Source organism: Berghia stephanieae, chromosome 15, assembly GCF_034508935.2.
Source record: "Berghia stephanieae isolate SIO BIC M18660-M18661 chromosome 15, UCSD_Bste_1.3, whole genome shotgun sequence".
Taxonomy (NCBI): Eukaryota; Metazoa; Mollusca; class Gastropoda; order Nudibranchia; family Aeolidiidae; genus Berghia; species Berghia stephanieae.
Genome location: NC_088374.1, coordinates 11,981,942 through 12,009,441, shown reverse-complemented (window position 1 = coordinate 12,009,441; position 27,500 = coordinate 11,981,942). Strand labels below are relative to the sequence as shown.

General features: G+C 34.8%; 1 protein-coding gene and 2 long non-coding RNA genes across 3 annotated transcripts in view; 1 reads left to right on the top strand and 2 right to left on the bottom strand.

Moving 5' to 3' along the window:
• LOC144960804 (uncharacterized) overlaps positions 1-1,033 on the bottom strand; it is a 7,059-nt gene extending 6,026 nt beyond the window's left edge. Inside the window, exon 1 of the long non-coding RNA XR_013642949.1 lies at positions 990-1,033. This is a non-coding gene — a long non-coding RNA (uncharacterized LOC144960804). The remainder of the gene's footprint in view (positions 1-989) is intronic.
• The window catches only part of LOC144960857 (uncharacterized), a 56,231-nt gene that overhangs the window by 22,586 nt on the left and 6,145 nt on the right, over positions 1-27,500 (bottom strand). Inside the window, exon 2 of the long non-coding RNA XR_013642959.1 lies at positions 18,663-18,739. This is a non-coding gene — a long non-coding RNA (uncharacterized LOC144960857). The remainder of the gene's footprint in view (positions 1-18,662; positions 18,740-27,500) is intronic.
• LOC144960719 (uncharacterized) lies at positions 4,539-8,200 on the top strand. Its single transcript, XM_078894009.1, has 3 exons — positions 4,539-4,782; positions 5,598-5,814; positions 7,728-8,200. Exons 2-3 carry the CDS (start codon positions 5,658-5,660, stop codon positions 8,198-8,200), a joined length of 630 nt encoding a protein of 209 aa, XP_078750135.1. The 5' UTR covers positions 4,539-4,782; positions 5,598-5,657.

The window sequence follows — 27,500 nt, the reverse complement described above, 5'->3', positions numbered from 1 at the left end:
ATAAATTAAAAAGTGTTAAAAACGCTAAAAGATATGAGAGAGATTAGGATATTAACGTGTTCAAGTAAACGAACATTTAAAATAATTATAATTTTAAACTTTTCAACGAACAAACATTTAGAATTATTATAGTTTTAACCTTGTCTGATACTTAAGATTGTTCTAATTTAACATTGGCAACAAAACAATTTTTAGTATAATAATCAATTAACATTGTCGACTAAAAACATTTGGAATAATTAAGATTTTAACGTTGTCGACTAAAAACATTTAGAATAATTAAGATTTTAACGTTGTCGACTAAGCAAAAATAAAACTTTAATGAATTACATTTTAACATTGTTGGCTAGATAATCATTTAGAAAGATTATAGTTTTAACATTATATACAAAACAAACATTTGAATGATTGAAATCTTAACAATGTCGAGTAAACAACCATTAGGATTGATTATTATTTTAACATTGCATGCAAAACGAACATTTATAATGACTAATATTTTAACATTGTATGCAAAACAAACACTTAGAACGATTATTATTTTTACGCTGTCGACAAAAAAAAAAAACAATTAGAATCGACCATTACAATTTTAACATGGTCGACTAAATAAACATTTAGAATGACTATTATTTTTACACTGTATACAAAACAGACATTTTGAATGGGAGGCCTTCCGAAAGCTCCTAAACCCCAGTTTTCTTTCTTTTTTTATAATGTTCTAGTACGGGGTTTGGGAGGGAGAGACTCTTTTTAAAAAAAAGTTTCCCCACTCCCAAACCCCCTACTAGAACATTATTTTAAAAAACAAAGAATACTGGGGATGTAGGAGCTTTCGGAAGGCCTCCCTTTTGAATAATTAAGATTTGGATATAGTATAGAAAACAAACATGTAGAATGATTATAATTATACTAAACAAAAATTAAGAATTATTGAGATTTTAACATTGTCGACTGAATAAACATTTAGAATTACGGAAGAAACTCACATGCAGCCTTAAGTAAACGGACTTTTTCCTCAAGACCTGTAGTGTTATCACCTCCACCTGAAATGATATGCAAAGACAGCGTGCTATATATATATATATATATATATATATATATATATATATATATATATATATATATATATATATATATATATATATATATATATATATATATATATATACATATGTGTGTGTTGTGTGTATATATATATATATATATATGTATATATATATATATATGTATATATATATATATATATATATATATATATATATATATATATATATGTATTAATACCGGATAGGGAGACTTTTGGTACCCCTATTAGTTCATTTTACAGTACTTTACCAATAGGGAGACCAAAATCCGGTCCCCCTATTGATTTGACCTCTAGCACATTCACTTTTCTGATTTTAGTTTAAGGTTGTCAACCCAACCGTCAAGGATATATAATTGTAAATCATAGTATTGAAGTTATTTGTTAAACACCACAGTAAGAAGAGTTATGCCTAAATTTTCACGTTGGTCAATAAGGTGACCGCCTGAAAAAAGTACAATAGGGGTACCAGTGTTTTCATCGATATATTTCAATAGTGAGGCAATATATCTTTCCGAAATTTTCTCTAAAATTCTAGAGCATTATATGGATTTTTATAGTAATGAAAACCTAATATAAAATTGTGTGAAAGTTGATGAACTGAGGAATGAACAAGATATACGAATTATAATCTATTTTTAGAAACAGATTTATCGAATCTTGGTCCGGATTCTTATCTTGGTGACAAGAGACAAGCAAACATAGTAACTCTTTTTTTCGTGAAACGTATGTTTAGTCAATTTCGCGCATAAAGAGGCACTCGGCACTCACTCACTCCGCAAGTCAGTAGTAGGTGGTTATCAGTTATCAGCTTTAATTCTTAGTCAAACGCTTCATCAAACCCATTATTGAGTAGCATGTTGATGCCTGATGCCAGTTGAAGCCATCTCGACGTCGTGAAATGGAGCATCTTCTGTCATAGCAGTAGAATCGTCAGATGCCGCATTTAAATCCTCCATTCCAGGCGTTGCTGTTGCCATATCGATCTTCGAAATGATTTGGTCTAGACGTCAAGTTGACCCGTTCTATGTCTGAAGAGATTTTAAAGTGCAATACCTAACATTATATCTTGATCTACAAAAGAGTCTTTTTAAATGAACCGCTGTGTTTCTATATTTTTCAAGAACCAATGATTATCTGATAACCACTGACAACTGACTTGCGAAGAGAGTGGCCGACGGACGTCCTCTCTATAGCCGCAAGTATTTTTTCGTCACTTGCTGAGTTCCAAACTAGACGTCTATGGCATCGTGGGGTAAATTGATGCTGGAGGCATCATTGAAGAGACACCGAGATAATTTAAATGGTAAGTTATTGGCCATTCTTATTACATCACTGTTGATTTAAGATTTTCAATAGGGTAGACATCACACTAGGTACTTTGGTAAAAAATTCAAATTGGATTGAGCTCAATGAAACCTATATCATTTTAAAGTGCTTTTCAACACGATTCTAATGATACCAAAATTGTGAAAATCAGATAAGCAGAAAAAAAGTTGTGTTAGTTTAAAGGCTGACAAATGGTCTTCTATTTGCCTTTGTTATTTACTGACGGACTTTGTGACCTGAAAATTGTTGCATTTCCGGTAGTAACCGCCATTTGGATTTCAAAACTGGTCTAAAATGACCGCTAAGATTTGAGTAAGGATTTTACTGGAACGAATTTCATGGATGCGGTATACAACTTTGCCCTGAATTTAATTTTATAAAAAAGTTAAGATGTTAAATAAACGTGCCAGCATGAAATTTTGATTTACCAAGTTCTAATCTTTTAATTATCCAAAGCTAAATTATACCCTATTTTATCCATAATCAAAAGTTATACTAAATTGTCATTGATTTTAAAATAAACTACACCAAACGATAGAGTAATTTCTCCTGAAGAAAATAAGACATAAATCATTAAAATCCATCCATAAACAAAAAATCTATGGAACTTTTTCTGAGACCCATCACTCAAAAGTCCAAAAAATCGGGTCACAGCCACTAGGCCATTTATCGGCTCCCTGCTGGAGGGCCAAATGGACGTTTACCAAAGTACCTAATCACACACACACCATTGATGATTGTCACTTGTCAGTCAGTCATTTGGAAGTGGAGTCAGATAATTCGGGAACTTCTGTAGACTGTAGATTCACACTAGTAAGATCTGTCGTTTACTACTACTACTACTACTACTACCACTACTACTTTTAGTTTTAGCGCTATCCAACTCAACACTTCTCGTGTTTATTTTATTTTGGCAAAACTAGAATGGATTTTTGAAAAGAATATAAAAAATAATTTAAACTTAAACCTGTCTTTGCATCTTGCTTTATGCATACAGTATGCCATATCACAAAATCATAGTTTAATGTTGAGAATATGCTATTTCTTTGTAACTTCAGATCAGAGAGATTTGAGCTTTAAAAATCCTGAAAAATGTCTTGCTGTCAATCCAGACAACCCTTTTGATGTGATCTATGATGTTAATGGTAAGAATGTAATTTGATGAGGAAATGAATAACATTTAGGTACACATAGTTTGCTTTTTTTTTTTTTTTTTTTTGAGTCATGATGTTTAATACTATTACAGTCCACTCCGGATAATTGCAACTCGTTTAATCGCAACTTTCGGTTAATCACAATATTTCCTAAGCAATGGAAATAATTCTATATAAAAGTCACTGGTTAATTGCAACAAACTTCGGTTTTTTAAAAAGTGGTAAATTCAAGAAATCAAACAGTATATCATGATTAAATTTCATCATGGATGAAATCGTGACAGGTTGAAGAATCGAGAGTGAGCAGGATTTAATGCTACAGTAGTGTGTCACCACTCTGTTAGAGTCGAAAGAGGGCGGGGCTCTGCAGTATGGGTTTGTGACGTCATCGGTGGCCATTAAATAGAAGAGGGGTGGGGCTGGTCATAATCTTGACAACAGGTTATAAATGACAGTTATAAAGAGAGACTGAGCGATATCCTTTGTTTTAGGATTAACAACTGTGCATTGTGACCAACGAGTTTGGTGAGAGCTTATTGTCTCTCATTAAGGCTAATCTCTTTAACTCTGACAAATGTTGAATTGTTGAGAAAAAAGATTGAAACTTCTTCCAATCTGAATAAGATATCGGCTTGCTTCATAGCTGCTTTTGGTTGACAAATCTACACGGGGCTGCCATATGGTTTTTGTTTCAATCAAATTGCTCTGTATGTGGTGGACTAAGAATATTATTTACTGGTTTGAGTTGACAATAAATGTGTAAAATGTTGAAATAGTGGACAGGAAACTGAATTTCGGTTAATCCCAACATTTTCGATGATCCCAAGGTATTGCGATTATCCTAAGTGGACTGTACCTGAATCTTGAACGAAAAACTATCATATGGATATGATTATAGACAGATTGGTTTCTGGAATTATATTTCCGTCCTCCCTTGCCAACTCTGACGTTCTTGAAATTTAAAAGAAAATAGCCAGAAGGTTTCGGACTTAATTTTCTTTTTTTTCCAAAGGACAATAGTCATAAGGTAAATAATTTTAAAAAATCCTTTTACAGCACAAGATGGCATGATTTTTTGTTTAAGAGTTTAGAGAAAAACTTGCACATGATAGTCTTCAGCTTTTTTTTGTTGTTTTTATTTTCTATATAGACTCCAACTCAGAGCCTGAAAGTGATGCAGAACAAAGTTCCATATCACATGATTCATTTGTGGTAAGTATGTACATTAAAATAAAATCATAACATTTGTATAGCGTTTATCCACAGTTGGCACCATGCTCAAAATGCTTCACATCACCATATTTTGTGGTGGACAAAACACATTTGCCACAAAAGATGAGACCTGCAGTCTGTTAGGCGCAATACAATATTTCAGGACAAGGACAACACTGTTTTACACCAGTGAGATCTCCTAGTTTTTTGTTGTTAAAAATTTTTCTTTGCAGTGGACTTCGCCAACAATAACACTATTTTAAACCTTCCTCGTTATATTTTGAAGTGATATTCATTGATGAGCCATTCACATTTGAAGTCGTTTGTTTTTTATTTGACAAAATGTGAAAATGATGCGTTTCCAGGAAAAATTAAAATAGCTTCTGTTGGGATTATACTTTTGATCTCGCATTTTGTCCAAATTCTCTTGCATCGTAATGTTTATCAACTTTTTTTGTTAACTATATTGCAGTTGCAAGGTTAGGAAGTTCATATTGTTGCAATGACAACCGTTTATATGTCCAGAATCGTAGTGATAAAAAAATTGTTTTGTAGTTGTTGGTCCTGGTGTAGGATTTAAAGAGTTGGTTAAAAACGGTTTACTGAAACCCTGGTTGGTGTATCTATATTTATCCAAGCACAGTTGAACATATTAAATACTTAGACAATATGTCTGCCTTTCTCAACTCTTTTTTATTATACTTGCATTATTAACCAGCTAATTGTTTAGTTGGATTATTAAACAATGGCTCTTCATGTTTATTGTCAACATGAATAAATTGATTGATCTGTCATCTTTTCCACAAAATATACAGGGTCCCGATTTTGTTGCTGACTCCGAGTCTGATTCCTCTACGTACTCTGTGAGGTACCCAATGCTGAGTACATCATTGTCTTTGGAACCTAGTGCTCATTCCCCAACTCAGTCAGAGCCTCATCCACAACTATCACAGACTGAACCTCGTTGCCAGTCTGGGACCCAGGTTCAACCCGAATGCTATACACTTGCAAACCAACGTGTTACGTGCAATGGTGAGTCATTTTTTTGTCATTCTTCTCCTTTGATATTTGTGGGATCAATTTTAATTTACCCATTCCTTTTAAAAGAAAACTTCCACCCCCTCCATGGTGCTGCATTTGTGTTATTGCATTTTTTTCTGTTTTGGCAGTGCTGCGTCGCAAAATACGCTACCATTTACATAACAAGCACAAATCCAAATTTGATAGGGTGGACATCTTAGAATCTGAAACCCCAATGTGTGAGTGATATCAGTGAAACCAGCCATAAAAATGTTCATGTTTATTTTATTGGGGTTTTTTTTTGTCTGTAATAGACTTAAATTGCTTGTATTGTAAGTGTTAAAATGGTTTTTTTGTTACAACCCATCTATATATTAAAACTGTTTCTTTGTATTTCTATGATGCTTAAGGCTTTTTTTCACAGACCAGCTGGAAACTTAACGAGAATCAGAGTAGATAACATTTTTATTAATCTTGCAACCTAAACAGTATATGATGATTGGGAGCATTTAAAGAAAAGCACATTTTCTTTTTAATTTGTCGGTACTAAAATTATACTTTGATAATGTCTGCTGTGCTACAAACCCTTTTGACTTCCAGGTTCAATATTTTTCTTTATTCTAAAATTCTTGGGTTTCCTTTCAATGACAACTGAGATCATTAAAATTCAGCTCACAACATTATGTGTGTAGATTTGATGAAAACATATGTTCGAGTTGAGAAGCAGTGTTCACGAACTTGCTGATCGTTTTTACTAGCATTTATTTTCCTAACTTACCTGTGTCAATTAACAAAGGCAAGACTCAAATATTTTCTATCTGAACAGTGTGTTTGTTATTGAAATATTTCCGGCATATACATGTCATATTTCATTCCCACAAAATATAAATCAGGATTAAGTTGTCTGGGCATCAGCATCGTTCAGGCAGTTGGGGGGAAGTCTTTAAGGAATTAATGAAGCCGATGCTCAACCGGTCTGGAGGACGTTTGATTGATGTCGGCTGTTTGTTCTGCCAGCCGGTGATGTTTTCTCACTCCCTCAATGACAAAGAAAGTCATTGTTATGACTATGAACTATAGTCTATTATTACTTTTGTTACTATATTAATTGTTACTTATTGCCGCTACTGTTATTATTATTATTATTATTATTATTATTATTATTATTATTATTATTATTATTATTATTATTATTATTATTATTATTATTATTATTATTATGATATTGCCTTCATTGCATTCTATTACTATTATTGATATAATTAATTTCTGATTGTTGTAAATAATTTATGTGAATTGAATTTTGTCGATTGGCCAAGGGCCTACAATAAACTTAAATGAAATGTTAGTCTTTGGATAGGACTTGGGTCTATTCTTGATTGCTTTTCCGCCTGGGTCGAGTGAAGCATTTGGAGTAAATTTTGTTGCTCAACGTAAAAAACATTCCGCTGATACTGATACCTCCAAGGGGTGGTTGGGGAAAAACCTAAAATTCTTTTGACATTCTGTCTGATTATTCGCTGAAACAACAAAGGACAATCTATGTATTCAGATGAGACTTCAATGTGTTACTATTCCGATTTATGTTCATATTTTGATTATAATGAAGAGGGAACCCTGAACCCAGTGAAGTGGGTGGATTGATCTATTTATTTCTATTTCAAAACAAAAATATGGCGTCTTTTCACTGGATTTGTTATGTGGCAGAGGTCTCCACAAATTTAACATACCTCTTCCAAAGGAATAGATGGTAGAAAAGTATATAACAAGAAGGAATTATGACAGTTACTTGTCCAGGCCTTAAATATTTGGAATGCTATTCCTCTCTATCGCTGTCATGTAGCTGATGTGCATACGATCTGTCTATTGATTTATTTTCATAGTTCATAGCATGATGTGCTTTATTTTCTTCTTTTTTTTTCCAGAGAAATACAAAAAGCCAAGGAGACCCTGTCCAGACTGTGGACAGTTGCAAACAAAACTCTCAAGGCATTTGATGAGGAAACACAAAGATGAGACAGAAGTTACAGAGGCCATGAAACAGCCTGTAAAGGAAAGGGATAGAACAATGGATTATCTCAAGAAAAAGGGCATTTTTTATTCAAACACTAGAAACAATTCAATAGTTATGCGTGAGAGAGCACAAGGGTCACATGAAGTTGTTATGTGTGCTGGCTGTAAGGGGTTTTACTCTGGACGAAGGGTTTATGAACACAAAAAGAAATGTAGTACTGAGCATGCTCTGTGTACTGGAGTTGTAAAATTTTATCCCGTGGCTCCCAATGCAAGTAAAGAAATAAAGGAGAATATTCTTGACAAATTTCGGAATGATGAAGTGGGAAATTTGTGTCGATCTGACAAAGCTATAGTATTGTTAGGAACAAAAATTGTGGAGTAAAAGTTCAAAGAAGGAGAGAAAAGTTATAATGAGTGATTTACGCATCTTAGGAAATTTGATTTTAAAAACTAGGAAGAGAACAAATCAACCTTCTTTCTCTGGAGAGGACGTGGTGAAGCGTTGTAACTTTAATGAAATATCGCAAACCATTTCTGAAATGACTTTGAAAGAGGATGGGACATTGAAAGCAGGCTTGAAGCTTTCAATTGGATTTATATTGAAAAAGTTAATTAATTTCTTAAAAGGGGAATATATAATGCAAAACAAAATTGAAGAATCCGCAGAGATAGATTTGTTCAAAGCTGTCCTGGATTATAATTGGGATAGTATTTTTTTTACAGCCAGAGTTCAATGTGAAGCAAAGAGAACAAATTTGAGAAAACCCAAAGAGATGCCATTAGAGAATGATATAAAGAAGCTACGGCAATTTATTACTGAAGAGATGGTCCGTATTTGTGAGGATGATTATCAATTATTTGATTCACATATGTTTGTTAGGCTTCGCAATGTCATCGTAGCTAGGCTTACAATGTTTAATGCGAGGAGAGGCGGAGAACCCGCAAGGATGTTGTTAAAAGACTGGAATGATGCAGATTCAGGTGTATGGGTTGATCCCCAGCTTGTACAACATGTCACTGATCCTCTGGAAAAAGCGTTACTTGAGAAGTATAAGCTGGCCTATCAGTCTGGAAAGGGAAGCAAGATGTTGGTCCCTGTGTTGATACCCAATGACACAATTCAGCCTTTAAGGAAACTTGCACAGGAGCGTAAAGCTGTTGATATTTCAGACAACCCATTTCTTTTTCCAAATACAGGAATATCCAAAGATCATGTAAGTGGTTACATTGCCATCAAATATGTCACTTCCTTAGTAAAGGATTTAGAGAAACCCCAGTTGTTAATAGCTGATAAATTCAGGCACCGAGCTTCGACATTATTTGCCTTACTTGATGTCCCACAACACGAGAGAGATGTCTTCTATCGACATATGGGACACAGTGAATCAATCAATCAAAACATTTATCAGTGTCCACTTGCAATACGAGAAATAACAGAAGTTGGTCATTTTTTGGGTCAAATTGATAACTCAGCATCGGTCACTGGGGAAGGAAATTGTAACATTGAAACAAATGACTCTGTAGTGAATAGAGACTCAAATGCAAATTTTGGAACATCCATAGTAACAGCTGCAAATCAAGAAGAAATATTTGATGGTGAAGCAGGAGTGCCAAATCAGCTTACGTGTTCTTCAAAACAAACTGAACCCAAGAGGAATTCAAGCAAAAATCGGAGATACATGTCATGGTCAGATGAGGATACAGATAGAGTCAAGTCATATTTTAAAAACTTTGTCGAAGATGTTTCAGCACATGGTTCAAGGGGATCATTAGCTAGAAAGTCTGAAATTATTCTGTTCTTAAAACACCACAGGGTATTTTCACAAAAAGGAATCCCTGAAGGTACACTAATTAGTTTGGTGAAGACAAAGATTTTTAATGAAAGAAATAAATATAGAAGGGAAAGAGCGTTTCAATCGGTGTAATGACAATCATGAATTTGATTTGTATTACATTCATTGTTTTGTATAGTGTTATTGACATATTTTGGGGGTTTACAAAAACGTTTTATCTTTATATAGTACAATCTGTTCATCATTGCAATATCCTTTTTTATATTATATGAACATTCATTTGCTCAGCTTGAGAGACAAATGCTTTGTAGAACCATAGCTGCCAACCGTTCTGTTAAAAACGGATTTGTTCCGTATTTGACTTCCTGAGTCCGTAAGTGCTTATTTTTAGTTCAAAATCCGTATTTTGTAATTTTTGACTAATTTGTGGTAAAAAAGCCATGTGAGCCTAATGAATTATTATTATTGATCCATTATTATTACTATTACTACTACTACTATTGTTGTTATTATTATTATCATTATTATTGGTGTCCAGTGAGAGCATAATCTCCATTTGTGTAGCTCTTTAATTTGAATTATGCCTCTATCATAAATGATTTTCAACAATTAAAAAAGTTCCATTCGTTTATATGACGCCTGTATTTTAATCAAACCTTTCATAATGTATTGGAGATTTGCATAGGATATGGATGTTAGCCTCGATATACTTTGAATATTCTAAGACAGTATTGATACTTTCACTATTTGTTACAATATTATTTTAATTAAGAATAAAATTAAATCCACCTTTTTGATTGGAAGGTATTCAATAAGAAAATCAATTGCTTATATTGATTAAAGATGACAATGATTATTTCCCTTTATTAATTTATGAAATATATAAATTTAATCCTTTAAAAACATCTTCATCTGATTTTAATTTTTTTTTTTTCAAGCAAGCTTTTGTAACGGTTTAGGTTCAAGAAAAATAAGTATACTCCATTTTTAGGTGTGTTTATCTTGTCAAAGTAAAGAAGTAGGAATTCTCTAATATTTAGAGGTGCATTTTACTATAACTACTATTATAGTATACTACTTAAAGACCATTATGTTGCATGAAAGAAAACATATATGCTATCGTCTACTTTTTATCTGAACTCACCTAATTTTTACCCCAAAACGCCCTCTCAAGTGATGTACCAGGTTGGTAGTTATGCATTTCTAACCATCTTAAGTTATTTCATTTATTTTACAATTGTGCTTCTTGTGTATTGGTCCTTATCAAAGTTGAGGCAGTTGAATTCTTTCTTTATATTGTCCGTTCTGAATTTTGATCTCATTGTGGAAAGCTCCCATAGCGGGCAGGGAGGTACACACTGTGTCTTCTATCCCCTTATATCTGTTTTCCAACATGCTTTCAGTCTTTGTCTTGGAATGAGATTACTTGTTTTTTTCCTGGCCCTCGCCGGAGTCCTAGCTGGGAGGGAAGCAGTCAAATGCATATTTATTGTTTTGGGAGATGATATTTTTTTCCTTGTAAATCATCTCTCTGTTATGTATTATTACTATATTTGTTATTTTTTAATGTATAATGTAAGCATTTGAGTGTGTTCCTCTTTGTTGGATTTTGTTCTTGTGTCCGGATAAGACTTATAGGTGATCTCAAACTAAGTACATTGGTGATACGCTCTTGGAATCTACATCTGATCCCTATTTGTTCCCAGTTCCCCTATGTCTTACTTTCTCTTGGATGCTTCAACTGTAATTCTAGAACTTTTTACTATCCAATTTTCTTCCTTTTTACTGGCGCTGATATAACCTAAATGTGTTGCAAGCGCCGTAAAACCCTTAAAAACAAAACAACAATCATTGTGGAAAGTGTCATTTTAACGATTCAAATGTGCTGGTACTAAACCCGATAGTTGAGCAACATTTGGACTAGCCTCTGTCATCTCAAACTTGTTAGTGTTAGTAATAGTAATTAAAAAGGCTGACTTTTATATGTTGCGATTCGATGAAGGGGGGGGGGGCGGGGCTTCGGCACACATCGCCCCTCATCCCGGGCCAAATGAGCGTTCCTTATTTTATTTTTGAAAAGTTGGCAGCTATGTAGAACTATCTGAAAGAATCAGATATGGCAGAATAAAAAGTCTTTCTACTAACCCTAACTTAATTGGCCAATGTAGCTTTATGTTCAGCATTGTCTAGATACCTAATGTAAAATTTCACTATTCTTTTTATGATAATTTTAAGAGTTGCAATCTTTAGAGGTGACTGTCAAGAAATGACACCTCTGTGCATTTAATTTCATTCTTTCTTTATCCCCTCATCCTTAATCAGAATAATAATAATTAATAATGAAAAAAAATGCAGCAACGACAGCTTAGAACGGCATAAAGTGCTTAAGAATTATTTTTTTTGCATTAAACTTTATTCAAACGATTTTCAACACTTTTGCTTCACAGTTTATGCTTTTTAACAAATGCAATTAAGCAACTTACCAGCAACAACATATTGGTTTGTTATCATTTGAGGGTTTTATCAGTAAAACTGTTTCTATCCTTTTATGTTGCACTGTACACATAACAAACTTCATGCTTTTATTTGGTGACCAAAGACTTATGTGATACAGTGGATGAATGTTTGTGATGGCTTTTGGAACTGAAATAAACCTGCAATATGATTTGTAGACTTCTATCGTTATGTATCATTTTTCGGTCAAATGTAAATGTAATTTTACACGAGCTTGATGTATCATAAAACCCACAATGAGCTCAACGTGCAGCTGGTAGTGGTAGTACATTTATATGGACACGAACAACGTTGTTACAATTCAGTAACGTACTCCAATTAACACAAGTGAGACTGTAAATGAGACTTTTACAATGACTCTGCATCGCCACAAATATGAATTCGAACCCTGACAACTCGGGCGTCAGACGAACTGTCTACCACGAAACCAAAGCAAGCATTGTGCAAGTTAAAGTGAATGAGATGTTGATTGAAGCCGTTCATTGTGTCCATCAGATCTGCTGTCCTATCCATCCAACTCCATTCACTGGGTGGGGTTCCCGACTTCCCATAATGGGCAGGGACGTACTCGTTGCGTCTTCTATCCCCCTATGTCTGTTTTCCAACTTGTTTTCTGTCTTTGTCTCGGGATGGGATTACTTGGTTTTGTCCAGGACCTGGCTGGGAGGGAAACAGTCAAATGTATAGTTCGAGTTTTGGGAGATTATATTTTTCCCTTGTAAATCATCTGTCTGTTATGCTCTTTATTGTTTTGTTTACATATTATTTATGCTTTGTAAACATTTGAGTGTATCCCTCTTTGTTGGGACCTGTGCTTGTGTCTGAATGAGACGTTTAGGTGATCTCAAACTAAGTACTTTGATAGTGGGCTCTTGGAATCTACTGTTTCCTATTTGAAACAAATCCCCTTTGCCTTACTTTTTCTTGGGTGCTCTAATTGTAGTTCTAGAACTTTTTACTATCCCATTTTCTTCCTTTTTACTGGCGCTGATATGACCTTAATGTGTTGCAAGCGCCGTAAAACCCTTAAAAACAAAACAAAACAAACCAAGTCCATTCAGTGGTATACAACAACAACAAATAAACTCCTCTGCCTGGTCCCTTCTATCTCTGATCTTAACCTGGGTCGTCAGGTTTCTAAAGGGGTCGGGGACTGCAAAAACAATGGCGCACGGAGCAACTGGGAATATTTTTTGCCGTGTTTGAGTCCCAGGTTATTTCCCTGAGCGCCCCTTCTGAGGGATGGACCTTCCCAGGAGTTAGTAAATGCGTTGCTCGGCCATTTCACTCTACGCACACTGGGATAAGCTTCGACACTATGGCCATGAAGCTCTTAATCTTAAGGACTTACTTTATTTTAGACAATTTGGTGGTAGCTCACTTGAAAATGCACTCTTAGGTATACACATATATAAACATATACTGGGCTCCCTAAAAGGGTTTTTTAATGTGGTCTCCCTAAAAACATGTTTTTACCAAATGTCTCCTTAAAGCTACAGAAACACGAGTAAAACAGTAGGGGGACCGAGTAATTTTCTATATACCATTGTGATCATCAAGCATCAGAATTGTGTTCATAAATCATTGTAGGGCATCAAACTATACTCATTTGAACAAAGATTGAACAGTTTAATCAATTTGAACAAGACATATGCTTGGTCCTCCAATTGGTGCATTTCACAGTGGTCACCTTAATAGTGGATTGATACTTATATATATATATATATATATATATATATATATATATATATATATGATTATTGTTTACCTCTACAGTCGTATTTCATGCCATTAGGGCAATATACGGGAAGTGTGTGTAATTGTTATTATTGTTTATGATTGTGTGTCGTTCCATACTTCCTATGATGTTTGGTGTCGAGATTTTTATTGTGGTTTGAAGTTGCAGAGGTGTATATTTTTGTGTCTGCATGCGGATGTAAATTCATTTTTTATGTTCACTGTGGCCATATTTGGATGAGTAATGATGTAAAAATTTTCTTCTAAACACGGATTGGATAAATTGGAAGATGTGGTCTAGTGGTATGACACTCGCTTTTGGATTGGAAGGTACTGGGTTCGAGCCATGCTCGGCGCACAGTCATTGGAAAAGGTTCTTTACAACACATTTCTCATCGTACTGAGTTGTAAAACGAGTATCTTGCTGTTAACAGCGTTGTCTCTGATGAGGCATTACTCTTGAATATGCGCATCTTTGTTATTGTTGAAATGTTCTTTGCATTCGAAAGTTTGTTTAAGGAGCCAAATATTTTACGGACTCGTTTTAACCTTTCATTTATTGCCTTTACTGAGTTCCCATCTTCAGATATTTAAATCCAAGATAGAAAATTCATCTCCCAATAGATTATGGGTTCTTTTTGTTTTGCATTAATTTATTCCCGTTGTTTTTGTTTTGGCTATGTGTATTTATAAGCCTATTTTCAGGGCATTGTGGGAAATCTTCTGTATTTTTCTTTCCATGTCCTGATATTTTTGAGACAGGAGAACAATGTCATCTGCAAATCCAGATCTTCCAACATCTTATTACTGTTTTGGTCCTGTTCGTGGATTCTTTCATTAACCAATGGAGTGCCCATAGGAAGAGAAATGGGGATAACACACAGCCTGGTAGATATTGCTCTGCATAAAAGCTCAACTTTTAAATATAGAGAAAGACATAGCATAATATAAACTTGAAGAATTGATGTCATTATTTCATTATATCTACATATATAGATCTTTATATTTAGACACGCATATTAATGATAAATTCTCACTAAAATTCTATCAACCAGATGATTATAATAATAATAATAATAATAATAATAATAATAATAATAATAATAATAATAATAATAATAATAATAATAATAATAATAATAATAATAATAATAATAATAATAATAATAATAATAATAATAATAATAATAATAATAATAATGATAATAATAATAATAATAATAATAATAATAATAATAATGATAATAATAATAATAAAAATTCATAGCCAAATCAAGGATTCATAGTGTCAATAAAAACAAATACAGTAAAGATGTGTCTTGAGATTCTTTTTAAAGGCAGGTAAAGACTTACACTCCCTCAGACCACGTGGTAGCTCATTCCAAATCTTGGGGCCGAAAGAAGCAAACGATCTATCACCAAATTTTGTTCTTGATCTTTTTTCCGAAATTTTTGCTTGGTCATTATATGATCTTAAAAGGTAATTTTAAAATTTACACATGACCACGTGATCTTTGAGATATACCGGTGCTATACCAGTCAAACACTTATAAACAAGACACACTGCTTTGTAATATGTGCGCTTTTCAGTGGGCAACCAGTGGAGAGAGGCCAACAAAGGGGTTGCATGATCAAATTTTCGTTTGCCAAAAACTAATCTTGCTGCACTGTTTTGCAGTAGTTGTAATTGTTTAATAGAAGCCTGATGCAAGTTGACAACCAGGGAGTTACAATAATCTAGTTTCGAAAAAATTAAGGAGACAACCAATGTTTTACATGTTCCAATTGCAATATACTGACGGATCGAATTGATTTTCTTCAAATGAAAGTATAAAGATTTACAGAGAGCAGAAATGTGAGCTGACATTCTCATTTTCAGTCTTTGAAACTTTGATCTTTTCACCCCCAATCAACACCTCAAGACCATCATTCATCCTCAACTGCCCTCTATTTCCCACAATCATCACTTATGTTTTTGACTCGGTCATTTTCAACTTGTTTGCATCCATCCACTCTTTTACATCCGTCACACATTCTTCCATACGATTCACAATATTTTCGAGATTTTTAGTTTTATCAGTAGCATAAAGTTGCTTATCATCTGCATAGATATTATTATTATTATTATTATTATTATTATTATTATTATTATTATTATTATTATTATTATTATTATTATTATTATTATTATTATTATTATATTATTATTATTAATATTATACAAACTGTGCGCTTGGATAAGAAACTCACAACATTGCCATCCGAAATTATAACGGACCAATACACAAAACTATGTGCGACCTTAAATCTTTAAAGTCTGGTTAATACATTTTAGTGAGAATAACTCATAAACATGGATGGCATTAAAAACAGCAAAGACTTGCGTGACGTCAACGTTGCTCTATCTATAAACTTTTAGGGTACATATTTTTGGTACTTTATATCACAGTCTTTGTAAACGTAAACCCTGACAATGATCCTATTGAACGAACTGTTGAATACAACTCAAGATTTGTTTTCTTTTGTGGTCAAAGACCTGTCTTTTAACGTCATTTGTTGGTTAATGTTGGTCATGAGTTTACAAAGGTCACGCCCTGACAATGACCAAGAATGACGTCAAAAGACAAGTCTGACCACAAAAGAAAACAAATCCTGATTTGTATTCAATAGTTCAGCCAATAGGATCATTTGTTTTATTGAGCACTAATCGTGGGGTAGTTGCACACATATGTAATGGCTGATGATCGCATAGTGGTGTTTTTGATAGATAGTAATATTATCCTTTGCCTTGCGTTGTAGACGTTAATAATGACGAAAGAGTTCAAGGGCCGATGATGATAACTGAATGTACAACATCAAGACATTCAAATAAAAATCGAGATTCCAAGTTCCATTTCTTACAGCTTTATTTGTTGTGATAATTCCGAAATCCAAATCAAATAGCATGGTCATAATTCAATCGGTTTCATAAATTCCAAATCCAAATCAAATTGCATGGTCATAGTTCAATCAGCTTCATAAATTCCAAATCCGTAAAATCAATCCAAATGTAAATTCATTTTGCCTATGTAACCATTTTCAATATGCGTTGAATATTTTCTATGTCCGTAAAATTCAATCAATGATGGTGAGCACAAAAGTTAATATGTGCAGCTCATAGTCAAGTCAAATGCAAAATAAAAGATGTCAAATGTAGAATTAAAGAATGACATATAGAATAGAAACACCCTGTTTTGAACCCTATCGTAAACTATCCCACAATTCTTTTTGACCACTCCTACTGATCTTTGACATCCCAAATTAATATTCAAAACCTGCCTCTTTCAAGTAATAGCGAATCATGCTCAACTTGTATGTTAAAAATAACAAGAATTTTCTCGAACATTACTATCAAACCCCGCCTCTTATGACATAAAAGTACTTTGATAAATGACGCATTTTATGTATAATAACCAAAAATAATATCAATCTGTCACTGATATCCGCTGAGTTTTTTAACGTATCCCCTAAGTTTTATACGTATCCCCTGAGTTGCGACGACCGTGTTTTGTGGACACCATCGAGCATAAATGCAATCTCCTGCAGCTAACCCCATGGTTCTTTCTAATATTTACCGTGTTTTATGATCATGTTTTTCTCAAAACTACTGAGTAAATTTCTTGCATAAGCTTACTCTCTTACATAATAACAACATTTGACAGTGCACTGATCTATAAATGACGTCATTTCAGATCTTTCTTTTCTTCGTTATTCTGGCATTGATTTATTTCCAGTTTAAGCTTTTTCATTCAAGATATCAGGGTTTTATTTGAAAGCCAAACTTTGTCATGTCTTGATTTTCTACCAAGAATGTCTAGCCATGCTTCATTCCAGGTGTTATTCAGATAAGTCTAGTGTTCTTCAATGCTTATTTTCTGGACAAGATTTTCTAAACGTCCATTGTCTGTATTGTCCCCATACGAAGCATCTCCATTTTCACTCTTTTGTTAGAATACTCACGATCACCAGCCCCAACCGTTTTCTACTATCTACATATAACTTGAGCTTTTATATAGCGCAATATCCACTTAATGTGTTCAAAGCACTTTACAAGGGGTCCCTGGCCAACTGCAACATGTAACATATAGAACGAGACATGACGCCTGTTAGGCGAAATTACATTTTTTTTCCGACAGAGAGAACACTGTTAACGGCCAGGTACTCATTTTACACCTGAGTACGGTGGGAGAATGTGAGTAAAGAGCCTTTTCCAAAGACTCAACTATGCGCTGAGCGAGGCTCGAACTCAGGACCTTCCGATCCTTAAGAGAGTATCATACCACTAGACCACATAGCCGCACATAGATATCTACACGGTCTAGACGGAACCATTCTGAGCCCCGACACTATTGTTAAAAGAATCGATCCATTCACTTTTCTAGTAATACAAAGCTGGTAGAAGCTGTGAACTGTAAAAAGTAATAAAAACAACAAATGAATAGAACAGATTCAAAACAAGCAAACAAACAAACAAACAAGCAAACCAAACACGGGATGTTTCGGGCTCAAAAGCCTTCTTCAGCCAACAACAACAAAATCATAAATACATTAGAAAATATACGGGCAGATCGGCCGCTTATCTGATTTTTATTTAGTAATGTATTCATGTTTTTTTTTTCTTTGTGGTTGATGTGGGCTGAAGAAGGGTTTTGGGCTGAAACGTTAGGTGATTGTGTGTTTTGTCCTTTTTTGAAGATGTTTTATTCATTGTTTTTTTTTCATTTCTTTATTTATGTATGTTATGAAGCATCTTCATCTTACCCTTAGTTAGACTGTACTGGAGACATATAGTGATAACGACAGCGACGAAAGACAGTCCTTTTGACATCATTTTTGTTCTGAAGAAAAACACATAACAATAGCATTTTATGGCGAATTTGTAATTCAATATTACCAAAAGGCTTACATGTAATAATACAGCGTCTCCAATAGGTATTTTGTAGGGATAAATTGGACCCTAAGAAGTGGATGTAGAATAAAAATTGATAAGAAATACGAATTTGATGATGATGATGATGATGATATCACTGATCAGAGAGAGAGAGAGAGAGAGAGAGAGAGAGAGAGAGAGAGAGAGAGATATGTCGATTTAATTCATGTTATTGTTTATATACAACTAAATATGTTTGTCCGAACACGTGTAAAAGAGTGGCACATATCCCTTTGTCTTGATAGGTCAAACAAAATCTACTAATTAATAGACACTTGATAGAGCAACAATTACATGTAGTCACAGTCCACAATGGAAATCACAAATCGTAGGTAGCAAATGTAAATGCCTTCGTAAACGCTAGAACCGTAGCCATCGTTAACTAATAGCCTGACACTAGAACCGTAGTCATCGTTAACTTAAAGCCTGACACTAGAACCGTAGCCATCGTTAACTTAAAGCCTGACACTAGAACCGTAGTCATCGTTAACTTAAAGCCTGACACTCGAACCGTAGTCATCGTTAACTTAAAGCCTGACACTAGAACCGTAGTCATCGTTAACTTAAAGCCTGGCACTAGAACCGTAGCCATCGTTAACTTAAAGCCTGACACTAGAACCGTTGCCATCGTTAACTTAAAGCCTGACACTAGAACCGTAGCCATCGTTAACTTATAATCTGACACTAGAACCTAAGCCATCGTAAACTAATAGCCTGACACTAGAACAGTAGCCATCGTTAGCTTATAACCTGACACTAGAACCTAAGCCATCGTAAACTAATAGCCTGACACTAGAACAGTAGCCATCGTTAACATATAACCTGACACTGACCAAAAAATGACGTCAAAAGGCAAGTCTTTGGTCGCAAAAGAAAACAAATCGTGAGTTGTATTCAATAGTTCACCCAATAGAATCACTCATTTTCTTGAGCTCTTCTAATGACAACTCACTAGGCGGTGCAAAAAAACAAGAAATGACGTCAAAAGACCAGTCTGTTTGGGTCTCAGTGTCAGGTTATAAGTTAACGATGGCTACGGCCTGACACTCGAACCGTAGTCATCGTTAACTTATCGCCTGGCACTGACCTAAAAGATGATGTCAAAAGACAAGTCGTTGGTCGCAAAAGAAAGAAATCGTGAGTTTTATTCACTAGTTCAACCAATGGAATCACTTGATTTCTTGAGCTCTATTCACGACCACTCACTAGATGCTGCACAATCCTTAGATATGCCATCAAACTGTAAGTTCTCGGGGGTTCTAGTGTCAGGCTATAAATTTAACGATGGCTACGCTGGAACCCACTAGGACTTATCTTTGACGTCATTATTTTAGGTTTGTGCAGCGTCTGGTGAGTTGCCGTTAGTATAGTTCAAGAAAACAACATTGGTTGAAATATTGAATACAACTCACGATTTGTTTTCTGTTGTGGTCAAAGACTTGTCTTTTGACGTCATGTTTTGGTCAGTGTAATGCTATAGATAGAATGCGCTTGGCTAAGATGTTCAAACATTGCCATCCGGAAGTATAACAGACCGACTTACAAAACTATGTATAACCTGAAACGTTTGTAGTCTGGTTAATATAGTTTAGTGAGAATTACCCATAAACGCGGATGGCATAAAAAAAACAAGAACAAAAACCTGAGTAACGTCAACTTCGTTCTATCATTAACGATGGCTACGAACAGGTGAGAGTTAACCCTTACCAGCCATTTTCAGAATTTTCCCCAAAATTTATCACCCACCAAACACAAAAATAGTTTTTATCTTACTCAAAGAGAAAAGCAACAAATATATTTTATGCATAATATTGATCAGCAAATTGAACTCTACAACACAGCGTCACGTATTTATAGCTATAATAAAACATTTCCCTATAAATTGTGTGATTTACAAAAGAAATCAGAATGATTAATTAAAGTGCTGGTTGGATTGAAACGAATGTGACGATTTTCCAATAGGTGGTAAGAAGAGGGTTAATCTACCTTTTTATCTCGGGATTCCTGGGTGTACAAGACGCTCAAAATGTCCAAAATATAAAGAAAACGGAGATGACTATGACTGTATAGAATTTAATCCAAACAACAACAACAACAGTTTACTCGAGATAAAGTCCAAAATGCACAAAAACAGGACAGTAGTGCGGCTATGTGGTCTAGTGGTATGACACTCGCTTTCGGATTGGAAGGTCCTGGGTTTGAGCCTCGCTCGGCGCATAGTTGAATCCTTGGAGAAGGCTGTTTACTCACATTCTCTCACCGTAATCCGGTATATTATGAGTACCTTGGCTTTAACAGAATTTTCTGTCCGAAAAAATAACAACTGTAATATCGCTTAACAGGCGTCATGTCTCGTCGTTCATGTTATATGTTGCTGCTGGCCAGGGACCCCTTGTAAAATGCTTTGAGCACATTTAGCGGATATTGCTCTACATAAAAGCTAATTTAGATTTAGGAAAAAGACGTCCTTGACACCTTGACTTGACACACACAACAGCACAGAGAGGATGAGCAGATTTTACGTATCGCGCATCGCGCATGACGTATGACGTATCTATCACATGATCATTCTCATTATGCCTAAAAATATTGCCGGTATTAGTATGTTTGTTTGTTTTTTAGCTTGGATGTCACAATGTAAATATTTCAATGACCCATTTAGCTCATAGCGGCATTTTTTTTTTTAACAGAAAGAAATATTCTTTGCTTTTTATATAGAGCAATATCCACAGATTGTCGTATTTCTCCACTAAATAATAAGAGTAAATGAAAGGAAGAGTTAATTTGTTCGAGAAGACAGATTACGCGGACGTTTCGGAGTTCCCCTTTTCCGACAAAACACGATGAATGAAACACTAAAGATGAATAGAATAAGTGATGATTGCAGCAACAGCAACTTCTAATGGTGCTCAAACTATTGTGTTATGACGATCGACCATTTCATAGCAGCTTCTAATGGTTCTCACACTATTATGTTATGACGATCGACCCAATCAGCAGTAGCTTCTAATGGTGCTCAGACTACTATGTTATGACGATCGACCCAGTCAGCAGCAGCTTCTAATGGTTCTCACACTATTATGTTATGACGATCGACCCAATCAGCAGTTGCTTCTAATTGTGCTCACACTATTATGTTATGACGATCGACCCAATCAGCAGCAGCTTCTAATTGTGCTCACACTACTATGTTATGACGATCGACCCAGTCAGCAGCAGCTTCTAATGGTGCTCACACTACTATGTTATGACGATCGACCAATTCATAGCAGCTGCTAATGGTGCTCACACTACTATGTTATGACGATCGACCCAATCAGCAAATTCTTCCTTGCACTCGTGCACCGTCGCAAACCCGCCCGGAAGTTTTGTCACAACGCACCGTTCAACTCGATGCTCTGCAGTTTCGGGTTCTAGTCCACATCGGGTACGCGTTGTTCAGGTCTCTACGTGTTTCATGTATCGTGTTTTATAGATAAAGGGAACCAACAGCAACACATATCATGTCGAACGGGACATGACGCCGATTAGGCGATATTAGAATTTTTTTTACGACAGAGACAACGCTGTTAACGGCTAGGTACTCATTTTACACTTGAGTACGATATGAGAATGTGAGTAAAGAGATTTGTTTTCAAAGGACTCAACTTTGCGCCAAGCGAGGCTCGATCTGAAAGCATGATCAAAAAGTCGCACACAAAAAAAAATGAGTCTGATTATGTGATAGATACGCGATACGCGATACGTTATCATGCGACAGCGTGGGTTTTTATACTCAAAAGGTACCGAATTCATTTACGTGTTTTGAGTGATTTTTATCTGACATTTCGCCTGGATTTTAATACCATCTGATTTGTGATAGTCTTGTGGTTTTATTGATATACATTTTAACGATTTCTAACAGAGGGTTTTTCTAAAATTTTAAAATTTAAGTATGGATTTTCCAAAGTCGAACATAGTTTTAAACTGCTATTTGTTTACAGCCATATTGGAAACTTTATTCACTGTTCTATATTTTACAACTTTTAACAACTACCGTGTACATCGATCTATTTATAATACTAATTTTATGAACAGACTCAGATGGGGTAGACGAAAACAACGCCCGATAACCACCGTCATTGGGCATCGGCCAACCCTACGCCCGCCTCCCTACGACCTCGATCCTCGCTTCAATTTATCAACACTCGTCCCCCATCCAATCTAATCACTTCAATGAATAATCCTCACCGTTCCTTGTCAAATGTCAACACTGTCCGTGACAGTCAGTATGAAATTAACGACCACCATGACAACAACTCGCAGCAACAGCACCGTCTTGAGCAACAACAACAACAACAACCTGCACGTAGTGATCATACCAGTTTAAAAATTGGATTACTAAATGTTAGATCGTGTCGTAATAAAACTAAAGACATAATCGACATTATTGAAGATCATAAAATTACTATTTTTGTCATCTTGGAAACATGGCGTAATCATTCATATGATGATCCAATTATGAAAGCAATTACACCCGAAGGCTTTTGTATTAAATCATTTCCACGCATTGGGAGGAAAGGAGGTGGAATTGCAATTATTTACAACTTGTCACTCTTTGACAAGATATCATTCCACCATGATAATTTTAGAAGTTTTGAATACGCTGGATTTGCCATTCATGAAAATAATTTTAAAAAGTCGTTTCACTGTGTCTACCGCCCACCACCAAGCCAACAAAACAAAATATCAACAATTGATTTTTTATCTGAGTTCGGAGAATTTATGTCTATGCAATCCATTAACAAAAAGCATAATATTTTTATGGGTGATTTTAACATTGATTATTTCGGAAACAAAAATGAATCGAAAGTATTTCGGGAGATTATTGACACAAAAAACTATATTCAACTTGTAAGCGGTCCTACAAACAACCATGGCCACACAATAGATCATGTCATTACAGACATTGAACATTCTCTCTCTTCACCTGTCTCAAATATTGATAAATTAATCTCTGACCATCATTTAATTGTGTTTTGCGTTTTATTTCCAATGAAGCACGAAGTAAAAAAGATGATAACATCTCGTAATTTGAAGAATATAAACATGAACATTTTTAAACAAGACCTTGACCATAACGTTAAAAATAAACATGATGCGAATGGTCTCCACGAGTCAATTGTTGGTACAGTGGACAAGCATGCTCCCTTAACAACTAGAGCAGTAAAAGTGAGACGTCAAGCACCCTGGTAAGAACTCTCGTCTGAATCGATCCATACAACATTTGACACGTTTCATGGTGATTCATTAACACATTTTTCAAGATTACTGAAGCTGACTTATGTGATTGCATTATGTCGTCTCCAACTAAAAGTTGTGATTTAGACCCCGTAAATACTGTCATTCTAAAAAAATGCATTGATGTAATTTTAACACCATTTACATGTATTGTTAATAATTCGTTGCAGTCAGGTGCTGTACCAGACATTTACAAAGTTGCTCATGTCAAACCCCTTTTGAAAAAACCTGATCTCGATAAAGAGAACTTAAAAAACTATCGCCCTGTCTCTAATCTTCCTTTTCTCTCTAAGATCTTAGAAAAGCTCGTTTTGAAACAATTACTGTCTCATCTTAAAAATAATTGTCTTGAAGAAAAATTTCAGTCTGCTTATAGGCAACATCATTCGACGGAAACTGCAACTTGTTAGGGTTGTTAATGATCCCCTCTTTGTTATAGACAATGGTTCATGGTTCATCTTTCTTGATTGTGGGGTTCCCCAGGGTTCAGTACTTGGACCCGTTCTTTTTGTTTTGTACGTTGGCCCTCTGTCTAAAATCATCAGAAGTTTCGGTCTGTCTTACCATCAATACGCTGATGATACGCAATTGTACTGCGTTTCCAATACGAGAAATTTACAAGAAGTATCAGCCAATAGTAAAAATTGTATCCAAAGTGTTAAGAAATGGATGAATGAGAACCGACTGAAACTGAATGATGATAAGACGGAGGTGCTGTATGTGGGGAACAGGAAGTGGAAAAGTGAAACAGATTAGAAGTTGGGGAATGCCTCCATTCAAATTGTTGACAAAGTGAAAAACCTTGGCACATTCTTAGACTCTGGACTGTCGATGGAGCATCAGGTTAATAATTTGGTTAAATCTCTCTTTTTCCAACTAAAAAAGATTGCTTCCATTAGACGGTTCATATCTGAGGATGTGACCAAGCACCTAGTTGTGTCCCTCGTACTATCGAAATTGGATTATTGTAATGCTCTGTTGTTTGGCGTTTCGCAATACAATCTGAAACGTCTTCAGATTGTCCAAAACAGCGCTGCCAGACTAGTATTCATGAAGCGTAGGTGCGACTCTGCAGGACCTCTACTTCAGGACCTGCATTGGCTGCCTGTTGAGAAAAGGATTAAATTCAAAGCTTGTGTTTTAGTGTACCGTTGTCTTGAAGGTACTGCCCCTTCCTACCTTTCAGAACTAATTGAAAGATATTCAAAACCCCGCCCCTTACGTTCGGCCAGTGATTCCACAAAACTAGTTGTCCCTCGAATTCGGAAAAATGCTGGAATGAGATCCTTTTCTCATTTCGGACCCTCTATTTGGAACGCCTTACCGCAGAGCATTCGTAAAAAAGAATCTGTGTCTATTTTTAAACGTTCGCTTAAAACATATTTGTTTCGATTTTAGTAGATGGTATGAGAACAAGATATGTTTGGTTTGTATTGTGTGTTGTGTTGTGTGTGTGTGTATGTGTGTGTGTGTTTGTGTGTGCTTGTGTGTGTGAATTAGTATGTTTCAGCCAAAGTAATTTGTAATTTAATCGCTTAGAGTCTGGTGTCTCGGAGTTATAGCGCTATATAAGTTTTCAGCATTATTATTATAATAATAATATAATAATAATAATAATAATAATAATAATAATAATAATATAATAATAATAATATTATTATTATTATTATTATTATTATTATTATTATTATTATTATTATTATTATTTTATTATTATTATTATTATTATTATTATTATTATATTATTATTATTATTATTATTATTATTATTATTATATATTATTATTTATTATTATTATTTATTATTATTATTATTATTATTATTATTATATTATTATTATTATTATATTATTATTATTATCATTATTATTATTATTATTATTATTATTATTATTATCATTATTATTATTATTATTATGTGGAGCATGTTTTGCTAAAGATATTAGACCCGTATCGCAAGAACCTTACTGCCAGTGTGTTTGAGTGATAAAAAAGATGTTTGTGTTAGTTGGGTTTTTCAGTTTTGGGGAACTCATGAAAATGGTTGGTAAGGAGAGAGTTATCATTGGTTCACCTCTAATCAAAAAAATCTGAGACTAAGAGTGAGGTTCAGTTTATTTCTGTTGTTTTTTTTTTTATTTATGAAACTTTACATATTTTTTATAAGTAGACTTGTCTATTTGAAAATTTAAAAATTGACTATTTTTAGGAGATAAAAAGTAGAAATTGCTATTATTTAGTTGACTTTATCGATCACCTATTTACCTTCACACTTCAAAATCCTTAACATTCGTGCGACTATGTGGTCTTGTGGTATGACACCCGCTTCGGATCGGAAGGTCCTGTGTTCAAGCCTCGCTGGGCGCATAGTTGAGTCTTTGGAAAAGGCACTTTACCCACATTCTCTCACCGTACTCAGGTGTAAAATGAATACCTGGCTCTTAACAGCCTTGTCCGAAAAAAATTATAATTTCGCCTCACAGGCGTCATGTCTGTCTTATCCTAAATGTTAAATGGTGCTGTTGGCCAGGGACCCCTTGTAAAGTGTTTGAGCACGTTTAGTGGATATTGCCTATATAAAAGATCCATTTTATAAAACATGGGATTAGGTGCCTTTCAAATCGTCCTAAGTCACATCCTAACAGAAAATATGTAATCAATCTATTTTGGACTCCATAGAATCAACAGAGAAAATTTGGATAGTCAAAACACTCGGGGTATTGTAAATCTACGAGGCACACAAGAAATGTATTGTCCTCTTTAAATCAAAGAATTAATTAAACAAAATTGGGGTTTTCTTTGAATGATGAAGACGAGACTTACTACGTTTTAAACACAGATGAATATAATATGGTTTATGTTTCCAAGATTATTCTACAGAGAGGACATATAAACTTGATTTGTCGTTTATCTGAAATTTAGCCATGTTGGGGCGGCCTAAGTAAGAAAGTTATGTCTTTATTAGTTTTTGTTGTTGTTGGCTGATGAATGATTTCGAGCCCGAAACGTTCCGTGTTTTTTAATTTGTTCTACGTTGAAGCTGTTATATCCATTATTGTTTATTACTCTTTACAGTCCACGGCTTCTAGCACCCTACTATCGCCTTGACTTGGTACTTTTTCAAAGGCATTTGTCAAATGCCCAAGGTAAATCTATATCATAAAACCGGTGGTTCTCTTTTACGACACCCGACGAACCCCGACGAAACCTGACAAATTTGTGGGAAGTGGGCAGCAGTGGGGAGTGAACCTTGGAATAAGGGCGGTGTGCACCAGTGGGGAGTGAACCTGAGACTATGGATTTCGGCGGGTTTCAGCGGGTTTCAGTGGGTTTCGGCGGGTTTCGCCTGGTTTCGTAAAGACGAAACAGCATCATAAAGTCTTAAATAA